Source organism: Lissotriton helveticus, chromosome 2_1 (genome assembly GCF_964261635.1).
Source record: "Lissotriton helveticus chromosome 2_1, aLisHel1.1, whole genome shotgun sequence".
Lineage (NCBI taxonomy): Eukaryota > Metazoa > Chordata > Amphibia > Caudata > Salamandridae > Lissotriton > Lissotriton helveticus.
In genome coordinates this window covers 302,747,550-302,770,083 of record NC_136059.1, presented here as the reverse complement: position 1 = coordinate 302,770,083, position 22,534 = coordinate 302,747,550, and the positions used below count along the sequence as shown (strand labels likewise).

At 46.2% G+C, this 22,534-nt stretch overlaps 1 protein-coding gene across 12 annotated transcripts in view; it reads right to left on the bottom strand.

Moving 5' to 3' along the window:
* Positions 1 to 15,464, bottom strand: part of NEDD4L (NEDD4 like E3 ubiquitin protein ligase) — a 1,578,130-nt gene extending 1,562,666 nt beyond the window's left edge. For 10 of the 12 annotated variants that reach the window (XM_078674878.1, XM_078674884.1, XM_078674885.1 and 7 more), the window contains exon 1: positions 14,715 to 15,334. In XM_078674878.1, the coding sequence (XP_078531004.1) occupies positions 14,715 to 14,759 (45 nt within the window). In that variant the 5' untranslated portion in view covers positions 14,760 to 15,334. Of the gene's footprint in view, positions 1 to 14,714 lie in introns of all 12 variants that reach the window. The other 2 variants (XM_078674880.1, XM_078674887.1) reach the window with 2 other exon arrangements.
* Between the last annotated feature and the right edge of the window lie 7,070 nt (positions 15,465 to 22,534).

Here is a 22,534-nt window from a genome sequence, read left to right as displayed (position 1 = left end):
GATTACTTTCACACCGGGGCCTGGAGGCGGGAGACTCGACACTAAAAACGGAAGTGAATCGGCTAACTCCAACCCCTGTGACTTGTGACACCTCAGTCTCCACTAGGGCCCAGAGTAGTACTTGGATGTCATTCATTTGGCACTAATGTCCAGAAAAGACGAATTTGACCTAATTCGGTTCCCACTGCTGTATAGAAAGGGGCGGAGGTACCGGTAGCACTAGGGATTCAATAACACCAAGTGTAGCGCTTTTGATCGGGCAGGGTGTGCTGCCCAAACACTGGGCTGTGTATTGTGTAGATAACTTGTCTCTTTCCATCTAGTTCGTCTTTTTTCTTTTCAGGTATCATTATTCTTTCTTTTGCTGTAAAACCCAACCACACACGCTCTCTTCTGTACGACTTCATTTCACCGATCTCTGCTAATTTCTACCCCAACGCCTCTATTTTCCTCCCTCGTGCCGTTCTTTTGCTGTCTCCATTCTAGACTAGTTCTTTCTCTAATTCCAGCTCTAGTCCCCCAACTTTTACTCCTTTCTCCTTATGGCTTTTATCTCTCCCACCGTCCACAGCTCCTCCTCTTTTATCCCCCTTTCGCTTTCTTCTCCTTTTTCGTCTTCACGTCTCATCCTTTCTTCTCTCTTCTGTCATAGCGCCCCTCTTGTTCACCCTCCGTCTTCTTTCATTTCTCTACACTCCATTGTCATATTTTTTAACTCCTTTCTCGCATTTTATTCTCTCTTCTTGTTTCCTTCCCCTCTCCGCGTTCCTCTCACCTCGCATCTCACCCCCACCCGTACTTCAGTTCTCTTTTGCTTGCTCTTCCGTTTTCTCTTCTTACCTCAACTCATCACTCTTTCTTCCTTAGTCTCTTTCTTTCATGTATTACCTCTTCTCTTAAATTCCTTTATCTTTCCTGTATTTCCCGCTTAATTTTATTTCCCTCATCTCCTTTCCCTCACCTTGCCTCCCTCGGTTTTATTTCCATTACTTTTTCTCTAGTCGCTCCTCATTTCACATGGTTTCCTTTCAAATTGTTCTCTTCTTCCCATCCACACTTCCCTGCACTTAACTCCCAATCTCCTTTCTTTCCTGTAGGTGTTATCCTGTCTTCTCTCCTTCCATCTTGCAGAACTTCTTCTGTCACCTCTCTTTTCATTCATTCTTTCATTCTTCCTCTCCTTCACCCTTCTACCCAACTCTTGCCTCGCAAACTCCTACAACCTCGTGTCATTTCCTTGTGCACAGAAGTGATCTGGTCTCTCCTGTGTTAGAGGGTTTTAAGCATAGAAATAATTAAAAGCCCAGTGTGTTCACAATCAGGTGTCAGAATTCAGTGCCTGGTGGCGTTTCATATGTAGGCGCTCTAGCAATGTATGCAGACGCTTGTTTATTTCTGCAGGGTTTCATTTATAAAGTGTTAAATGTAGAGGCCGACTCATTTTCTCAGCAGCTGGGGAATTCCCAGTCCGACTAAACTGCGTCCTTCCCAGTGGCTAGAATATACTCACTATCAGATTTGACGCCAGCTCTTTTGGAAAGTTAGGTGCTGAGTGTATGATCTGTCACATGGGCCTCTGGAATTATGCGGCAAAGGAGGACCCAAATAAGCCTTATGGTAAGGCTAACTCAATCAATTAGCAGAATGCTGTCACATATCATGTGACGGTATACGCTTCCTAGTTATTTTATCAAAGGTGCAGATTATACAGCAGATTATGGAATATGTGGCAAATACCAGTAAATTCACCAAAACTATACCGGAAACACCGCAGATTAAACCGCATAATTAGTGGCACTGATTATAGCACGACTTGCAGGATTTGCTAGCTCTGATATATGGAGGATAATGGATGTTCTGCACACGTAAGAAAGTACGTCTTGTATTTTATTAAACAAATTACCAAAATGAGACATAACATGCACAAAACCTTTTCTTACTGTCTCTAGCCCTCCCTTTCTATCTTCAATCATCTCTCACTTTGCTTTGTTCTCGCTCAAAGTGCCTCCCTACCTCTCGCTTCTCTTTTTCTCCTTCGGTCTTTCTTACTCCTACCAATCAGTTTATAGTCCTCCTCCACCTAGTTGCTTCACTGTTACTCCTGCTTTCTTTCTTACTCCTACCAATCCGGTTATAGCCCTCTTCCACCTAATTCTTTCTTTCTGCCTCCCTTCCCTCTGTGCTCCATTGCCTCATTCTCCAAGCCCCTTGGGTGCCGGGGTTTTCTAAACCGTGTCACAGGCTTTTTGCTTCTTGATCGCGGCAGTAGAGGCAGACACTGAGCACCCTCTAAACCGGAGCACACGAAGGGGCCTGGAGAATGATGCGACAGGGGAGCATGAATGCAGAGGGGTGCAATCCACAGCTTCTGGGCTCAGCTCTATTTAGGCTCGAGGCACCAAGGGGAGCTCAGGGGGGGGCATCTGACTGGAACCATGCTCAAGCCGTCATTGGCTCGCTCACCACTGCCCCGAGAGAGGGGGAAGGCCTTGGTTGGGTGCAGAATATATGCAGATCAGCAAGCCAGGCTAGGTAGTGATCACATCTGGGTGACAAATTCACAAAAGTGTTTTTGTCCATAAACATAGGATGAATCATTCAGAAAAGGATATTTATCTATTACTCTCTATTACTCTCTCTACTACTCTCTACCACTCCCTCTCTACTACTCCCTCTCTACTACTCACTCAAATACTCTCTACTACTTCCTCTCTACTACTCGCTCTCCACTACTCTCTACTACTCAACTACTCACTCTCTACTACTCACTCTCTACTACTCACTCTCTACTACTCACTCTCTACTACTCACTCTCTACTACTCACTCTCTACTACTCACTCTCTACTACTCACCCTCTACTACTCACCCTCTACTACTCACCCTCTACTACTCACCCTCTACTACTCACCCTCTACTACTCACTGTTAGACCTGGCATAATTGGCATGCATCTCCCTTCTATTTTGACAGATTGGCCCCTCTGTTTTGATAGGTTTTTGCTGGTTATATGCTTTTGGCACTGTGCCACTGCTATTCAGTGCCACAGTGCAAGTGCTCCCTATGTTAAATTGATGTACTAATTGGTGATTCCATGATTGGGTTATTTGATTTACCTGTCAGCCCCTAGTACAGTGCAGCTTGCGTGCCCAGGGCTTGTAAATCAAATGCTGCTGGTGGGCTTGCAGCACTGGTTGTGCCACCCACAGAAGCAGCTTGTAATGTGTGTCTCGGGCCTGCCATTGCAAGGCCTGTGTGCAGTCTAGTACTGCCATGTCGACTTGGCAAGGGCACCCACTTGCCAGTCCCTAAACCTTGCCTTTACTTCATATTAGACACCCCTATGGTAGGCCCAAGGGCACGGTGCATTGTAAGTATAATGTAGGACATGCTCTGGTGTGTGTAGCATGCCCTAATCATGTACTACAGCCATTTTCGTTTTTTACTATTGCAAGGCCCTTTTGTTCTCCATAGGCTAGAATGGGCAGTTAGATTATTACATTCTTATAATCCTAACTGACTCAGGGAACATGGTAGACTTTCGAATTTAGTATGCCTGAACTCAGAATAATAAAAACACATCTTTTAGTAAAATTGGTTTTCATATTCTGGGTTTGAAAATACCACTTTTAGAAAGTAGGTATTTTCTTGCCTAAATGTCCAGGCCTGCGTCTGCTAGGTTGTGTATTCCTTGTCTGGGTTTGTGAGTGACAGGGCTGGGGGATTCCAGGAGACAGGCTGAGGCAGCCCAGTGGTAAATAGAGAGATCTGCATCTAGATGGGAGGGAGGAGTTGCACCTGGGACCTGAATAGGGCTGGGCCTTCCGTCCACAATGCTGGCTGATGTCTCTGCCCTGCACTGTGAAAAGAGAGAAGGAATCTTGTCAACAAAGTGCTCCAGAGCTGTATCTTCCCTCCCCTGTGCCGGCTCCACCTCCTGTGCGGCAGCTGGTGTCTCTGCCCTGCACCATGAAAGGAAGAAGAGAGTCATGTAAACAGAGTGTTCGGGAACTGGTTTGGACTAGGCAGAGGCCTCTCTACCTTCAGAGGACAAAGGATTTTGGGGTATAAATATTGGGACTTTCATCATTTTCAGAATATTCTCCAAGGGCTCTAACTGTGCTTGCCTCCTGCTGAAGTCTAAGGGACAAAAGACTTCATCTCCAGCTCCCCTCTGAATTTCCTTGCTGGGAATTCTCAACTCCAGACATTTGTGTGTCGCTGGGAGCTGGAAGCGCAACGCTGGAAGTGTGACGCATCGAGAGCAAGCGTGTCGCCACCGCAGCTGGAATCGCCGCATCACCAGAGAAGCGTGACGCCATCGAGAGAGTCGCCATCGAAACACCGGAGAAGCGCGTCGCAGAGCCTGACGAGGCTCCAAAGTACAGAGTCGTCGCAAGGCTGCCAGGGCGTTTACGCATCGTCATCGCATCGCCACATCAAGGGCGCCATCTTCTCGCATCGCAACCAGATCATCGCATCAAGGTGCCATCTTGCGCATTGCAACTGGCCCGCAGGCCGAGATTCTACACATCACCTCCGCACCGGTAAGGATAACAACGCATCCCCTACTCTGCGCCAGCTTTGAGGCCCGACGCATCATCTCCCCCCGGATCACGGAACTGACACATCTCTCCTTTTGCGAGCCTTTTGTTTACTTTGCATTATGCATCCAGGTACTTTGTTGAGAACTTTGTAGCATTTATCATCAACTTGAACTAAGTAACTTTTATCATCTTTAAAGCAATCTTAAGTGTATTATTGTGGATTTTTGTCATTTGTGGTCTTGTGTTAAGTCTATATAAAGAATACTTATTTTTATAAAAACCTTTGTTGTGTCCATCTGTAGTGTTTCCACTGTATTACTGTGTATATTCACAAATGCTTGACACACTGCCTCTGAGATAAGCCTGTCTGCTTGTGCCAAGATACCAAGGGGGTGAGCAGGGGATATTAAGGAGTGTAATCCCCTTATCCTGATTTAGAATTAAGGGTCCCTATTTGGACAAAGGTGAATACCATTGCCAACTAGAGACCCCCAGATCTAACACTCACTCTATACTACTCGCGCTCTACTGCTCCCTCTCTACCGCTCACTCGCTACTGCCCTCACTCGCTACTGCTCTCACTCTCTCTCTATTACTCATCCTCTACACCTCTCTCTACCTCAACACGTATATATATATATATATATATATATATATATATATATATATACACACACACACACACACAATATATATATATATATATATATTCTGCATATCTATATAAATAATACAAATATAAATGCATGCATACATAATCATATACATATATGCCTACATATGCATGTTATGTACATGAAATTTTGAAAAACGAATAAAAGCAAAGCTAAAAAGCCACCTAATTACAAACAGAATTCCTTTAACTTAAACAAGGGCGAGACCTAATGCATTTTCAATGCTTGTTATTATCCTGCTCTCCGTTTTTTAACCTCTTATTTGCACCTGTTGTACCCTAATCCTGCTTCAGGCTTTTATTTACTAAATGAGGCTAGAGAAACTCTAAAGTGCTTCAGGGCCACACGCTACCTTTTTCACTCTCTCCCAGATAGTTTATAATTTGGGAACAAAGCAGTTTCAAAAACAGATTGCCCTACATGAATAAATGCAGTTATTGCAACCAGTTGAAGAGGGTTCTCTACATGTAGCCTCAGTGAGCCCAACCCACATCAAACTGTGCAAAATGCATACAAAACAAATGTACAGCAGTATCACGGATTAAATATATAGGCAAGGTCCTGATAAAGCAAGTGATGGCCCTTTAACAACATGGCCTAATACACCCAAATTCCATTTTTTGTGTAGGTCGGTCAAGAACAAGCAGACGGCCTGGACTCTGCATCTCAGACGATAGCTCTTTTGGTATTTTGGGACAATGGTTTCCCCAAGCTGCACCTCAAGCCTAGACAAGCCTCTTTCAAACCTTCACTTTGCTTTTAACTTACAGTTGGCAACTGTAGGTGGAGAAGTGTGGCTCAATGGTTAGAGCGGCAGACCCTGATGCAGAGGTCTAGCCCGGGACCAGGGTTCAATCCTTCGCCTCGGCGGGTCTTGGGCTCAAAATTCCACGGACCTGATAATTCTCGCCTCGGTGCCTATTCCAATCATGGAGTCCCACTCTGCAACTCTGGGCAATAGCTTGCTTAATCTCCACAACGCTAAGGATGCCAGGCCTCCACCTTGGGGGTGCCCAGGAGTGGACACCTCACAGGGAAAGCCAGGATGGGTTCCACAGCGGTATTCCTACAAGCGCCTTGAGACCCTTGCGGGTGAGTAGTGCGCTATACAAGTATCAATTTAATTTTTTTACATTTAACCCTCAAATAAGCTTGGTGCTACTGTCCTCTACTGTACTTACTATAATTCCCCAGCTAAATTCTAGGCTGAAAATGGGTGGTAAACTGTCATTTCTCTTTTGAAAAGCCACTCTCAATCGATGTCGTAGTTTCTACGCAACCCCTTTTCCTTTCTACTCGCATCTGTTGACTCTAACGAGGGTACTTTCTAAGGTGTGCCGCAATTGAACTGACATTTTTAAGATGTTTTAACAAAGTTTTAGCGTTGCAAAGGGTTTACTACCCCAGCAAAACTAACAAATCAACTAACTTCTTGGCACGCTTCAATCGAATGTCTTAATATTTTTGGCATAATTGCTACGTTCAGCACCGCACTAGGCTTTTGCTTGTAGATCCTAATAACGTACCCTCATGGAGTACACAGTCACAGCAGTTTTACCTACCCAAGGTTCTCTTTTCTGTAGTTGCAGAATAAAGGCTTGTTGCTGAAAGCCATGAGATGGCATCTGAAGCAAACTGGGGGTACTTTGTTACAGTCTTTCTGCACCCTGTGCTCTATCTGAAGTTATAAAGACAGATATACTGTTTTATTTACTAAAATTGCTAATTTGCAATCGACATTTTATCCTGTACTGTATGCTCTTATATTTTGCTTTTAAAAATACTGCTCTGTAACCGACATTTTACCTTGTATTGTGTGGTTTTAAAACGAGTTTCCGATGTTGACTCTGGTCCTGATTAAAAATATGTTTGTTATGGTTTTAATTAATTGTATAATAAGATTGACTGAAAAATTGATTTGATACAACATTACCACTGATTATGCAAGATATTTTTTTTAAAGATACATTGGATCCAATAAGTATTTGTAAACCGACACCTGAAGGGTTTCACTGTTCAATGATGTGTTACAATGATCAGTATCACACTCCTTGCTACCTGTGAAAGTTGTAGGGGAAAAAACTTGGAAATGTTTTGTGAACTCCTAATAAAAGGCTAGGTAAAAGTGGATTAGCATGCCTTTGAAATGGTGCTTTTGCGCATTTTTCTTGCTCTCTAACTGAATGCGTTTTTCCGGTGGAAAAAGCCCATCTTCCTAACATTACTACAATTTCTAATTTGCATCCTGGGAAGATATTTACTCCTTCCTTTACCACCAGTAAAACAACAACATTATCTAATGTGGCAAAGGACGATGGAAACATTTGTGAACACCCTTATTTTCATAAGTTTGTAGATATACCCAAACTTTCTAAAGCTTCCTTGCAGTGAAACGCCTATGTCCTATTCCCAGCTCAATGGTAGGAGATTCTTAATATTCCATATTTTCCTCAATACTTTTCTGTATATCTTTCATATAAAAAATAATTTCAAATATAACATCTTCTCTAATGGAACACATTCCTTTATCACGTTATTGTATTCTCTTTATCCCTATTTTCTCCTTTCCTTACATATGTATTTCATTTTTATTACAATATTTGTTATTGTCATTATGTATTGGTTTTGCACTAAGAAATGCATGTAATGTTCTACATCTGTGTTCATTATCTCAATAAAATTATTTTTGTGAAATATTCCATATTTGAGAATCACTATGCTTGTAAAATTAATTTAAGAGCCCAAAATTGTCTTTAGTATATTATTTGCAGTCGCACATAAAGCCACTTGAAAGTGCAATTTGAACATGCCAATGATTTTGTGACTCAGGCTAGCAGTATTTAAACAGGTTACGTGTATATCCTAAAAGCCTTTCTTTATGTGAACACTGCTTGAATAGACAATAATACACACTTTTTATTTGCCATGTCTATGTTCAACATTTATTTTTGGATGTCAGACTAATAAAATTAGCATGATTTTCAATGGAATGATTTAATGTGGCCACAACATCTAATTTCACAAATGGGTGACCACCATCTAGCACCTCACTCAGGGCACCATGTTATTTAGAAAACATCATGGCATTCGGCTGAACAGCAACATGGGGGAGTCATATTCGAGAACTAAGACTTCAGTTTGCCACTTACTTAAATGGGTTTTCCTCAGCTAGAGATGCATATCCACTTGAGAAATGTGAACCTAATGCTTTGAGATCAGCCTCAGTCTACGCACAACGATATTCAGCTATTGGGAGTATATGCACACTATGGTGTCAAATAAATCGACATAAATCAAATCACCGAAGAAGAGGTGCAGATGACTTTAAAATAAAAGGTGCAAGAATAGATTTCTGTGGAGTACTAGAGCTGAGCGACAGTTCTGTGACAGGCACAATGCGTGGATGAGTTTTTAGGATCTCCAGAAACAAAGAAAAGCAATCCCATTTAGAATGTCACTTTAATAAAAGCATCAGACATATTGTGAGGGACAAGGTTACACATTGCGAACCTAAAATTAAAGGAGCCTATGAAGAAAGAAGCCAGAGAGGTGGATTCCAGCTCAGAAAGTTACCCCACGCCCCCCCCCCCCCAAAAAAAAGAATAAAAAAATGCAAAAAACAAATGCACTCCTAGTCTAACATTCTAACACATGGCAATACTCTGCTAACTGGTTTCCTGGAAATCTCCCTTACACCGCTAGAAACCACAAAGCATGAGAGGGTCCTACCATTCACCAACTAAGGGTCACCAACTAAAGGAAACTTCTCCCAGGTCAACCACTAAACAACTTGATGGCTCCCTCTACCAGACAAAACAAAGCATGCTGCTGTGAGCTTCAAACCTTTCACCCAAACTAGCAAGACATTTAGCATGCAGAAGTGCAAATCTTTGGTGGCAGGTGCAAAAACTACATTACATCCCTTGCAAGGCTGGAAATTAAAAAGGGTGTACAGAAAGAGTATTTGACCCAGAACTATGGCACAATCAACCCTTACCGATATCCTAGTCTCATGTTTCGATTATTTGCCGACCATAAGCACTGCAGAAAAGAGCCAAAAATATTGCAACAAGCACCCAGCAGGAAGTAACGCAATCTTATGAAAGACTTTGCGTAGAGTTGCTGCAAAGCCTTAGAGGGTTAGGTGAGCGTTTAGACAATATATAGTGGGCAAAGATATTTTGAAGGTAAGAAAACAGTTTTACTATAGATAACTCCACATATACTTACCTTGACCATATATAGATCTTCAAGGAATATACATGTGGAGTCAAGAATAGTAAACCCATACTTGCCTATTTGCACTTACATTCTCAATATTGTGGTCCTTGATATTTTTGTCACTATTATTTCTCCATAGAATGTTTTTGTTTCCATTATTCTGTCAGTGATCCGTTACGTGTTTAGGTTTACTCACACCATAGGATTTAAGCATTTGCTACATCAATTAGTGGGAAAAGAGGATTCTACACGCTGCACTCATTCCCGCTTCAGTGGCAACACGAGCCCTACAATTACAGCTTCTTTGTGGATAGTTCTTATATAGGTATGGCTCTTGTACTGTACACAAGTTTCGTGCGAACAAATCAGTTTTGGAGATAAAGAGGGCGTGTGAACAGTATGACTCGGCAGACGCGTGTTGAATGTCACAATACCCTCAAAGTACAGCTTCTGGAGAAAAGCCAGCCATGATCTGGGACTCAAGCTCCCTAAGGCTGGTGCACAAACAGTCACACATTACAAACACGAAGGGAGGGGGGTTAAAGATGTGCATTTCTGAAATTCTGAATACTTGAGCTATTCTGCCTTTGCCACTTGGTGTGGTGGGAGTTATTTAGAAGGTACCAAAAACCACCAACATTCAAGATAAACAATAAACAGGTTTAAAGAAACGTGTTTAAATACTGGGCGTCTGAAGTTCTGCAGGCTGGTCTGAATATATGACTCAACCACCGTGGAAATGAGCAATCGCAATTCTAAGAAAGGCTCCAGTTGAGCAAGTGACAGAGGGTGGCTGCTTACATCGTGCTTCACTGAATAATAAGGCAGTACACACAGATGATCAGGTTAGATGCAAAGGCTCTAACAGCGTCCATTCATCACACCATTCATACTTCGGCGCATATCTGCAGGGTCTGCATGGCAACAAAGTTAGCACCATAAGTCTTATCTGACAGTCCTGCCTCATGCACATGTAACTCAAGTGGCAGGAGTGTAAAATCCTGGCCAAATGCCAAAAAATTTAATAATTAGAATTATCTTTAAAGTGCCTTATGGCACTGCTCCACCCATTATCATCATCATATAAAGAAACTATAATGAAAAAAACGATTACTCTTCTCCGCACTGTATCTTAAGTCCTGAATAAAATGAAGCTGCACTGAGGAAGAGGGAGCAAGCATCTTAAAGACGGTAGACAACAGATGCCATGTTGGGTCTTGTGCATAAGGCCCATATTTCTCCCTCAGTCGTTGTGGGGCTTAACAGTAGGAACCAAGTAAACATCCCCCTTGCCCCCAACCCTCCTCCCACAACTAACAACCTTGAGTTAGGTTTGAAATTTGAGAAAGGTTTTCAACTACACATAAAATAATGATGGTGCTGCTGATCTGGGCTGGACATATATTTTCCTGTTACACTTTCTAGATTCCTATGCCTTTAACTGCAATGTAATTTTAAAAACTTATAAATGAGGAGTTCTGACACTACCATGGCCACACCAAAAAATCATTGTCAGTCAGTCACGTCTTAACTTTGGCATTCTTCCACATTGCAAAAAGGCTAGTTTCTAGAAAGTCTGCATTCCTTCTGTGGATTTCACGGCCTTGGTTGAGATTCAAAGGACATTGGAGAAGTGCGACAGCCCTGCAGTAGTGGAAGGATTCCCTCTGCTCGCTTCACTTACTGGTGAACATTACTCATTAAAAGAATCATCAATTTCCCAAACACTGTAGATTTCAATGCTTAAGTCTCACAGGTTCCTTCCTACCAGTCCTACTAAGTGGAGAGAGATAACGGACATTAGTACAGTAAGTGCCTTTATCACTGAACATCTGTGTTCGTGAAAATCAGATCAGAAAACAACCTATATAAGAAAAGAAAAAGACCTCCATCAAACAAAACGACTTCGTGCCTGCCCTCGTGGCTTCACTTGTACAAGATTCTCTGATTGCGAAGAGCAGCTTAAAGACAATACCCCAATGGTCATATACTTCATAACCAAAGAGGTTTTCTCCAAAGATTATCTACAGAAATGCAACGAAAAACTTAATAAGTCTAATTCAGAACCAAATGGCATATTTGTTAGAGACGGCCAGAACCACTGCATAACCTGGGTCGGAGATTGCATCTTTTCTAGGCCAGAAGGGATAGGGGTATAGAGAGTTGATAAGACAATTAAGGATTGATCCTAAACCAATGTTGTTTGAGACGGTAGCTCCCTACTCACTTAATGCATGGAGAGGATAAGTCCCCCAGTCTAATTACATCAGCAAAGGGAGTTCGCCACCCCACCTGCAACAATGGAGAACAAACTCCTACAATGATAAGAAATGCAAGGATGCATTTTCGCCTTCGCCGCTATGAGCAGAAAGGATGTCTACTTCTCTTTTCCTAGCTGCATGTTATTCTCCTGCTAAATGGAGAGAAGATATCCTTCGTAATTATTGAAGGGAGTGAATCAGGATCACCACTAATGTTAGTTCATCCTCTGATGGCAGCAGGAGAGTAAAGGTCAACTCTGCTAAAATCAGGGAGGAGGTGTAGTCGTTCAACGAGACCTATATTGTGTTACCGGATTACGACATCTCTGATAATGTAGGTGTCAGCACCACCAATACCAGCCTAGGGCCCGGCTCCGCAGTTACCTCTGGCAGACAACGAGAAATCATCCACGCTTGGGAAGTGTCGCACCATTCTCATTTTCTTTTCAAAACGTTTACTTTGCGCGTGGGCGGGGGTGGAGGGGAGAACTAGCACTGTGCCTTCGAGACACTTGCTCTTTTAACAGGGCGACATGGTGTAATTCTACTGCCGATGCAGAAAGCCCAGGGAGATGGATGGAAATCAATGTTAACGACCAGCCTGCGCACACGTACAACTTCACACTGGGTAAAACGGCTACTGCCGTTGCAAACAGGCCGTGATGACAGGTATTAATTCAATTTAATTTGGGAGAAAGACAATATTTGCAGGGTTCCCGGTTCGAAACATGCATAGTGAATGGACCATTTTAATTTAGAGAAGGCGCACCGACTGGTAGGTCCTAAAACATACAGCAAGCATAGACACGAGATGGGAGAGCTGGGGCAGAGAAAGATATATGGGTGTTGCTGCAAACAGAAAATGTCAGTACCCATTCATTAGGCAGCTTCCAATTCAAGCGTTAACATCAGAATCACAGAGGATCATTCACTCTAAGAAAGGCCCATTTCACCGTTATGGCCCTTCAATTATGGGGCTGCACATGCAACGGAACCAGGTTCACAGGATGCGATCTGTACTGCGATGTGAACACGCTGCCTGCTATGGGAACTCCAAATAAATGCATGAGGCACAGTGTGTGTAGAAGCCCTGTGGCATCTTACATGAGCCTGCGCTGCGTCCAAAGAGGACAACGGAAGGAGATTTGCAGGGCAAAAGAGCTACGGCTAACAGGGAGTAAACGAGAATAGAAATGTTGGGTAAGAAAAGGGGAAAGGAGCAGGGATGGGAGAGACAAGAGAGAGGAGAAGTGTGAAAGGGTGAAATGGGGAGAACGAAAGGAGAATGCAAGGGTGAAATGGGGAGAACGAAGTTAGGGAGCAAGAGTGAAGTGGGGAGAGAAGGAAGAGAGCAAGGGTGAAATGGGGGAGAGAAGGAAGAGAGCAAGGGTGAAATGGGGGAGAGAAGGAAGAGAGCAAGGGTGAAATGGGGAAGAGAAGCAAGAGCGCAAGGGTGAAATGGGGAAGAGAAGCAAGAGCGCAAGGGTGAAATGGGGAAGAGCAGCAAGAGCGCAAGGGTGAAATGGGGAAGAGCAGCAAGAGCGCAAGGGTGAAATGGGGAAGAGCAGCAAGAGCGCAAGGGTGAAATGGGGAAGAGCAGCAAGAGCGCAAGGGTGAAATGGGGAAGAGCAGCAAGAGCGCAAGGGTGAAATGGGGAAGAGCAGCAAGAGCGCAAGGGTGAAATGGGGAAGAGCAGCAAGAGCGCAAGGGTGAAATGGGGAAGAGCAGCAAGAGCGCAAGGGTGAAATGGGGAAGAGCAGCAAGAGCGCAAGGGTGAAATGGGGAAGAGCAGCAAGAGCGCAAGGGTGAAATGGGGAAGAGAAGCAAGAGCGCAAGGGTGAAATGGGGAAGAGAAGCAAGAGCGCAAGGGTGAAATGGGGAAGAGCGCAAGGGTGAAATGGGGAAGAGCGCAAGGGTGAAATGGGGAAGAGCGCAAGGGTGAAATGGGGAAGAGAAGCAAGAGCGCAAGGGTGAAATGGGGAAGAGAAGCAAGAGCGCAAGGGTGAAATGGGGAAGAGAAGCAAGAGCGCAAGGGTGAAGTGGGGAAGAGAAGCAAGAGCGCAAGGGTGAAGTGGGAGAGAAGCAAGAGCGCAAGGGTGAAGTGGGAGAGAAGCAAGAGCGCAAGGGTGAAGTGGGAGAGAAGCAAGAGCGCAAGGGTGAAGTGGGAGAGAAGCAAGAGCGCAAGGGTGAAGTGGGAGAGAAGCAAGAGCGCAAGGGTGAAGTGGGAGAGAAGCAAGAGCGCAAGGGTGAAGTGGGAGAGAAGCAAGAGCGCAAGGGTGAAGTGGGAGAGAAGCAAGAGCGCAAGGGTGAAGTGGGAGAGAAGCAAGAGCGCAAGGGTGAAGTGGGAGAGAAGCAAGAGCGCAAGGGTGAAGTGGGAGAGAAGCAAGAGCGCAAGGGTGAAGTGGGAGAGAAGCAAGAGCGCAAGGGTGAAGTGGGAGAGAAGCAAGAGCGCAAGGGTGAAGAGGGAGAGAAGCAAGAGCGCAAGGGTGAAGTGGGAGAGAAGCAAGAGCGCAAGGGTGAAGTGGGAGAGAAGCAAGAGCGCAAGGGTGAAGTGGGAGAGAAGCAAGAGCGCAAGGGTGAAGTGGGAGAGAAGCAAGAGTGCAAGGGTGAAGTGTGGCGAGAAGGAAGAATGTAGATGAAGTGTGGCGAGAAGGAAGAATGGAAGATAAAGTGGGGAGAGAAGGAAGAGTACAAGGGCGGGGGGGAAGAGAGCGAGTAAGGCGAAGGAAAGAAGAGATAGTGCAAGGGTGGGGACAGGGTAAACAGCAAGGGTGGAGAGAAGCAGACAGCAATCTGGAATCAGTAAGAGTGCAAGGGAGGACAGGGAAGAACGAGATGGTTAAAGAATAAAATAGGGGTTGTAAAATATTGAACGCATGGGGCAGAATACAAGAAGTAGGGCAGTGGGAAGTTGAAGAATGTGATGGACTTTAAATGATATAGGAGCGCAGCAGCACTAGAGGAATGAACAAATAGCATGATCTTAAGATACACAGCACTGCAGCTCCGCTCACCTCGTCTTCGGAAAGTCCATATACCGGTTCCACAATGGTCGCCATGGATCCTAATCCAGAGAGGGCAATGCTACCTGGCAAATCCAAGACACGCACAAAAGTGCCGAACGGGGGATAACACCCCTGATGAAGCAAGACAAGTGATTTTATTCCGCGAGAGTAGTCCTCCGCCGAGGAAAGGGATTCGACAGGAAGCCTTCCACCAGATGAGGTTCAGCCTAGCCTTCCTGGCAGCAAAAGCCTCTGCGCAGGCTGGACAGCTCTCGGGCTGCGTGGACCAAGCTCCACCGCCCCTTCAAGTGTAGGAGACGAGTGGCCACAGGAGCGCAGAGAGCCTGCTGCCCTTCTTTCCAACAAGCACTGTTCCAACCAGCTGAGTCTCCTTCGGCTTGAAGGCAGGCAGCAGCTCTCCAGTTCCTGCTGCTTTTTGCCTGCTCGTTCTCACTGGTTCCAAGCAGCAGCCAGGCAGACTCCCGTGCCTGCACTGCCTTCCCCGTCTATCTCATCACACACAGAGCAGAACAGCTCACATCACCCAGCTGGGCGCAGCCCGTCGTCTATTTCTACATGAGAATTGGCAACCTCCTCCTGTTTGACAGGGTGTCTCCCGTCCCACCCCCCTGGAAAAAAGAGGTACGGTGCCAGGCACACGGGGAGGCGGATTAGATGGATTTCTCAACCAATCAGTGTAGCAGATGACGCGACGAACCCACCCCACATCGAGCGTCTGACCGTTGTGCAGTAACAACCAATGATGACACCACGTAGGCGGAGCCTAATAATCGTTTAATCAAGTAGAGGATAGTGAGATAAAGTGTGGTTGCCAGACTAGCCAGTAATATTATTCACGGTGTAATAGGATTCACGGTGCCCGATGATGGTGCAGGCGGTTTGCTTTCAATACAATTAACACTATAAATAATCACGTACATTTTATTTTAATACTTTAGGTAATAAGATTCGTTCATTAGATTCTTTAAAAAAAAAGTAGCAAGTTATATATTTGTAAAGCTAACAGTAGATTTCATATTTACAGGGATTCTGCTCATAGTGTATTTGTAATTGAACGGCACTGCTCATTTTGATGCCTCTTCTATAAACACACCACTTCAAGATGGCACCAACTTGATCTGACGTTGACGACTTCCGCAGGGCATTCCTCATAGTCCTTCCTCTCTGTCTCTGTTGAGGTTCCAGTAAATTATATAAAGGATCGGAAAAAAGCGGAGCTCGTGGAATCTACTGTTGTCTTTGCTATTGTGCAAAATAATATTTTACAACAGACTGTGTTAGAATGAGTAAGTAGTCGTTTGCAGTATTGCGTATATGAGATTATTTCAAGACAAGCATCTGGGAGATTTTGAAAAATAATTGGGGGGAATATTTACCCCATTGAAAAACAGAGGCAATTTCGGGGGGAGACAGGGAAAATAAAGCTCTCTTGGCTTCAAGAACCAGGAGAACTGTCTAAATCGCGTTTGTTTCATTTGGTCAGAAGAGTGCACAATGCACAGAAAAAAACATCTCTTTTCAAGTGTTTTTCACTTTTGATATATTGATCTTTGAGGTAACTCCAGGAACCGCTTTCTTTTAGTATCAATACTTCATTCAAGAGCCAGCTACATGTGTGAAGTTTCTGCGCCTGCTCTGCAGCAACTGCCACGTATCTCCCCAGATGACCCCAGAATTTCATTACAAGAACGGAGGCTACCATCATGCATATTTCTTATAATGCAGTCCAAGCAGCCGCATCATGTGGTGACGGTCTAGCGTCACGATAACGGGAAACGGAAGGGCGGGACCGGAAGCGGAAGGCGGCCATCTTAGGTCACTGGCGCCGACCGCGGGATTAGGGTGAAAGGCTGTTCCCGGCGCTCCGGTGAATAAATACAGTTAACCCTCACTACCGGCTACCGTGGTTATTGGGGGCTTCCACAAATGGCGACGAGGATGGGATTTAGAACCCCGCCCCCAGACAGTGAAAGAACCACAAAACCAACGTCGAGAACAACATGGAAAAAAAAACACGAACAGAAAAGCAACTCACACCGGAGCGTGGCAGAGGACACCAGACGCCCAGACAGATCTTCCCCGAAGCCCAGCCAGCACCAACGGGCTAGCAGACACACGGAAGCAGAGAGGTACGCCCATAAGAGCAGGCACAGGGAGGGAAGACACTTCAAGGGGCAGCTGCACGGAGCAGAAACTCTGAGCAAGGTCATTCTGTGACCTCACCACTGTGCTGCAGCACTCACCTCTAGTCAGAGGCACTGCTTAGCACGCTGGCGGCGCGGCAACCTCAGGGGGAAGGATCTGGAGTGAATGAAACAGGCCATAAGGGCAGTCAGCAGACGCAGACGCCCAGCGCAGTGAAAGCAAGAGGTAGTGCCACTGACGGCGAGCTCAGCGACGAAGAAGCTGACGCACAGCGCCCACCAGGGTGCCCACCTGGCAAGCGTCTTCCAGAGCAGGCAGGAACTAGGGGCGACAACAAGATGGCTGCACAATCCACCTCCCTCACCCAAATGGTACCATTCCTGGCGAAGAGCGGTGAACCAGATATGCAAAGGGAGGACTGGAAAAGGTACTTCCTCAACTACCTAGAGGCCCTAGAGGAAGAAGGCGAGGCGCAATTCTCGAGTCAGAGGAGGAAGAAAATATTGTTGCACAACTTGGGTCCCGAGGGGATCAGAGTGTATGATAACATTGTCAAGGTCACAAGAGATGCAGCGTACACGGACGTGTTCAGCCACGCCATTGCAGACATGGACGCGCACTACAGGCCAATGGTCTGCGTAGCCATAGACCGACACAACTTCTTTCAGAGAAAGCAAAAGGGAGGAGAATCTTGGGATGAATACATGGTAGCATTACAAAAATTGGCTTTGACATGCAAGTTTGGCACGCTGCATGATGACTTAATCAGGGACCAGATTATTATGCACACATCCAGCACTCACATTCAGGAGAAACTGTGGGTCAATGGTGACGCTCCCTGAAGGAGGTATGGGCCATGGTAAAAAAGGCGGAGATGTCAAAGAGGTGCGCGCAAGCGACTCGGAAAGAATCAGGAGGCTCACAGACGGTGTGCAAGATAGCAACACCAGGAAGGAACGAGAGAGTGGGGGCAAGGGACCAACAAAGAAGCCAAGACGAAAGACGGACACCCCAATCCAGCTATGCCGACCAGAGGACAAACAAGGGTAGACGGCCGAGTTGTTATAGATGTGGCAGCACGTCACATCTGGGGAATGACAAAGTATGCCCCGCGTTCAGAGCTAAATGTTCATTCTGTGGTGTGTTCAGGCACTACGAGAAGGTGTGCCGCCGGAAACCCAGGAGAGCCACGATAAAATACCTGGACCAGGAACAACAGGGAGAGGTTGTGGACCAGGAAGAAGAAGAGGACCTGGAAGAATTACTCTACATCGATGTGCAAGTACTAGAAATGGATGGTGAAGAGACGGACAAACCAAAACTAACAATGAGCATAGGAGGGGTATCGATGGAAATGATCGCAGACAGCGGAGCACCCATCTCCATAATCCAGAGGAAGGTCTGGGAAGAGAAGTTTGGGGCCCGAAGAGAAGAAGAATTGCAACCAATGGATGTGAGGCCAGTAACATACATGGGACAGAAGATCCCAATGTTGGGGTACTGCCCTTTAGTATTTGAGTTCAGAGGACGCCAGGCGAACTGCAAATTATACATTGCAGAAAAAGGGCCTTCGGTGCTCAGCTGGAAGGACCAAGGTGCAACAGGCATAATGTTGAATCCCGGTGGAACTGAAAAGATCTTGCTAATGGGCATGGAAGGGGAGGACAAAGGGGAGGTCTGGCATAAGGCTTACCCCAAGGTCTTTAACGGAAAAATAGGAGAACTGATCAAGTACAGACACCTCATAAAGCTGAAGGAAGGTGCAGTCCCTGTCGTCCACAAGGTGAGGAACATCCCGTTCCGGTGCAGAGAAGCGGTTCAGGCAGAACTTGACAGACTGGAAAGGGAAGGAGTCATAAGGGCCATCGAGAGTGCGGAATGGCTTTCGCCTCTAGTGGTGGCACAGAAACCGAACGGCAAGGTGAGGCTATGTGTCGACCTCAGAGAACTCAATAAAAACATCATGGTCGACAAGTTTCCATTACCTCGCATCAGTGAGATGCTGGCTAAAACCAAAGGCAAACGGTGGTTTTCCACAATAGACTTGTCATCTGCCTACCACCAGGTCAAGTTGCAACCTGCATGCACCCACCTCACGTCATTCATAACCCCCTTCGGCTGTTACGAGTTCGTAAGGATGCCATTCGGCCTGGCCTCCGCGGCTGCGATATTCCAAAAACTTATGCACAAGCTGTTCAGGGGTGAAAAAGAAGTCCAGTTCTTCCAGGACGACATTCTGGTCATGGGAGAAACTAAAAAGGAACACGATGAGAAGCTGCAAATGGTGCTACACACCCTGCAAGAAAATGGATTGACGGCGGAATGGTCTAAATGCAAGTTCGGGGTGCAATCAGTCACATACCTGGGACATGAAGTGAGTGGAAAAGGGATTGAACCCAAAAGAACCAACATGCAAGCCATCATGGACGCACCAACCCCGAGCAAGAAGGAGGACGTCAGGTCATTCCTGGGAATGGCTGAATTTTACAGCAAATTCATTCCACGCTTCGCCACAAAAACCCATCATTTGCGACAACTTTTGAAAGAAAGGAATGGATTTCAGTGGAACCAGGAGGAACAAGAGGAGTTCGAGACTTTGAAAGGAGAGATGAGCAAAGCCATTCCTCTCAAGGGGTTTGATCCCGATGCCAATTCCATTTTGACGACAGACGCCAGCGACCGAGGGCTAGGAGCAGTGCTAATGCAGCAGTCGGAGAGTGGGGAGACATCCACAATATGTTTTGCCTCAAGATCGTTGGCGCGCCCAACGAAGAAAAGTTTAGCGTCATAGAGAAGGAGATGCTGGCGGTCGTATGGGCAATGGAGAGATTTAGACAGTACCTATGGGGTGCAAAATTCTTGGTGAGGACGGACCACAAACCGTTGATCAAGGTGCTGACGTCCAGCGGTCATGCACATGCCACACCGAGAATTGCCAAAATGACACTGCGTCTGTTGGATTTTGTATATGACGTTGAACATATACCAGGGCCACAGAACAAGGTAGCCGACTTCTTGAGTAGGGCGGCGGCCATGGAGGAAGCGAACGAACATGGGCATCCACAGTGGGAAGGATACATCGTGGCCACAGTCCAAGACATGGAAAGAGTAATTAGTGCACAAGAATGGGAGGAAGCCTACAAGGCAGATGAAGACATGGAAGTGATCAAGGGATATGTCACCCACGGATGGCCAGAAACGAGACACCTGAAGGAGACACTAAGACGATACTGGGAAGTGAGAGATGAACTATCTCTGGCAGAGAACCCGGTATTTCTTCTAAGAGGCGACAAGGTAGTTCCACCGCAAGGAATAATCGAACACCTGATGGCACTCCTGCATGAGGGGCACCAGGGAATCACCAAAACCAAGGCCCTGGCGAGACAGGCGTACTGGTGGCCGGCCATCGATGCCCAGGTCGAGAGATATGTAAGAGCATGTGAGTTGTGTGCAAAGGCCGAGAAGTCCCAGAGCATCATGAGACCTGCGTTAGGAAAATTCCCGATGCCGGAAGGACCATGGGAAATGGTGTCGGTGGACATCATGGGACCAGTGCTCAACAAGGATGGAGTGCAGAAGTACGCAATCGTCATGGTGGACAGGTACTCCAAATGGCCTGAGGTGGCCATTGAAGAGAAGGTGGACGCAGAAGCAGTGATAGACTTTCTACGTAACGTCTTCATCAGGGAAGGTATTCCTAAGATCATTACCTGCGACAATGGACCGCAGTTCGTGTCTGCTAAGTGGGAAGAGTTCACCACCAGAAATGGAATCGTGGTAAACCACACCCCCATCTATCACCCGGCAGGCAACGGCCAAGTGGAACGCTTCAACCGGGTGATAATGGGCACCATACAAGCGGCCATTGATGATGGACTGGACTGGGAGAGAGAATTATTGAAAATGCTATGGGTTTACCGAATAACGCCGGGGAGCACAGGGTACAGCCCGTTCAAAGTGTTGAGAGGGAGAGATGCCTTCACGAAGGACAACATGGCTTGGAAAAAATTGGTGGTGCAAAGTAAGTGGTCACCGGCGGTGGTCAGAAAGAACTTAGAGAGAGCACGAGATGTATACACTGAACATTTTAACAAAAGACGTAATGTACAAGGAGTGGAGTTGGAGAAGGGCGACTGGGTCAAGGTAAAATCTCCCATCTTAAAGAGGAAAGGGGAAAGCAAGTTTTCACTGCCCCTACGAGTGATTGAGCCATATGCCCGGTCGGCCTTGCTCAGCGACGGCAAGGTGTGGTCGCAGGACAGAATGGCGAAATGCAGCAAGATCCTTAAGTGGGGAACAGAGATGGAGGAGGACTCAGTGAACGTAGATGAAGGAGAAGGAGAAAGTAGCGGAAGATATGAAGAAAGTGTAGAAGAAGGAAGGGGGCAAGTAGGAGAGAGCAGCATGGAAGGCAATGGAGAATACAGGACAGAGGAAAGAATAGACGGCGGGAGCAAGGAAAGATCGGCCAAGGAGGTGATGGAAAAGGTAAAGGAGGAAGCAAGCGGAAGGAGCAATGGAGAGGTACAGAACGGAAGAACAGGAGATGGCGAGAGGAAAACCATAGCCGGTAGGACAGTAAAGGTCCCGGTGAAGTTCAGAGACTTTGAAATGGACTATAAGTAAGGACTAAAATTTTGTTGTCATTGCATAAAAGGGGGGAGATATGTGGTGACGGTCTAGCGTCACGATAACAGGAAACGGAGGGGCGGGACCGGAAGCGGAAGGTGGCCATCTTAGGTCACTGGCGCCGACCGCGGGATTAGGGTGAAAGGCTGTTCCCGGCGCTCCGGTGAATAAATACAGTTAACCCTCACTACCGGCTACCGTGGTTATTGGGGGCTTCCACACAGCACAAAGTAAAAAAGTTCCAGAACAGAACCTTAGGAACATACAGTAGGCATGAGCTAATAAAAATATGCCTCATTTAAATGCGGCTCCGAGCAGATAAGTTAAACTTTTATTACTTGAGGGAGAGGTGTGGCGCCGCGGCCAGGGCGACTGACGCTGGAATCTGGGGACCACGGTTCGATCCCCGGCTCCGGCGGCAGGTTAGCCCAGCACCATGTGACTCTGGGCAATAGCTCGCTTAATCTTCCCGACGGCCCCCAGCGCCTAGAGACCCTTACGGGTGATTGTGCGCTTTACAAATGTGGACTTTACTTTACTTTACTTGTTCTTTAACTTACTTTCTTTATCTTTTAACTATTTTACTGATACTTGATTTATGGGATTAATCCCCCCCCATACTATGCCTAGATACCAATCTCCAATTTACGGAGATCTCCTTAGTTTCCCTTTTCTTCCCCGAAGCTTACTTCCCCTTTTCTTCACTGGAGCTTACCCCTTCGCTTAACTGATTTCACACCACTTCGGGCACCCTCACCCTTCGTGCCTTTTCCCTCAAGCGTATCGGTCCTGTTTCCGGAACTGACGTTTCAGGCATATTTAGCCATATCCTAACCACCAAGAACCTTTGTGGAAGTGGCTGAAATAGTGCGCGATCTTACCCAATCAACGCACTCAGCCAAGACAGACACCCACTTTAACCTCCGGTGAAACTCTCCCCCTTCGAAAACGCGCGGGGCTCGGGCTCCATTGCCAACGCCGACTTAGAGGAAAGTACCTTGGGAACGGGAGCGCCACGTCCTCCCGTTGCAAAG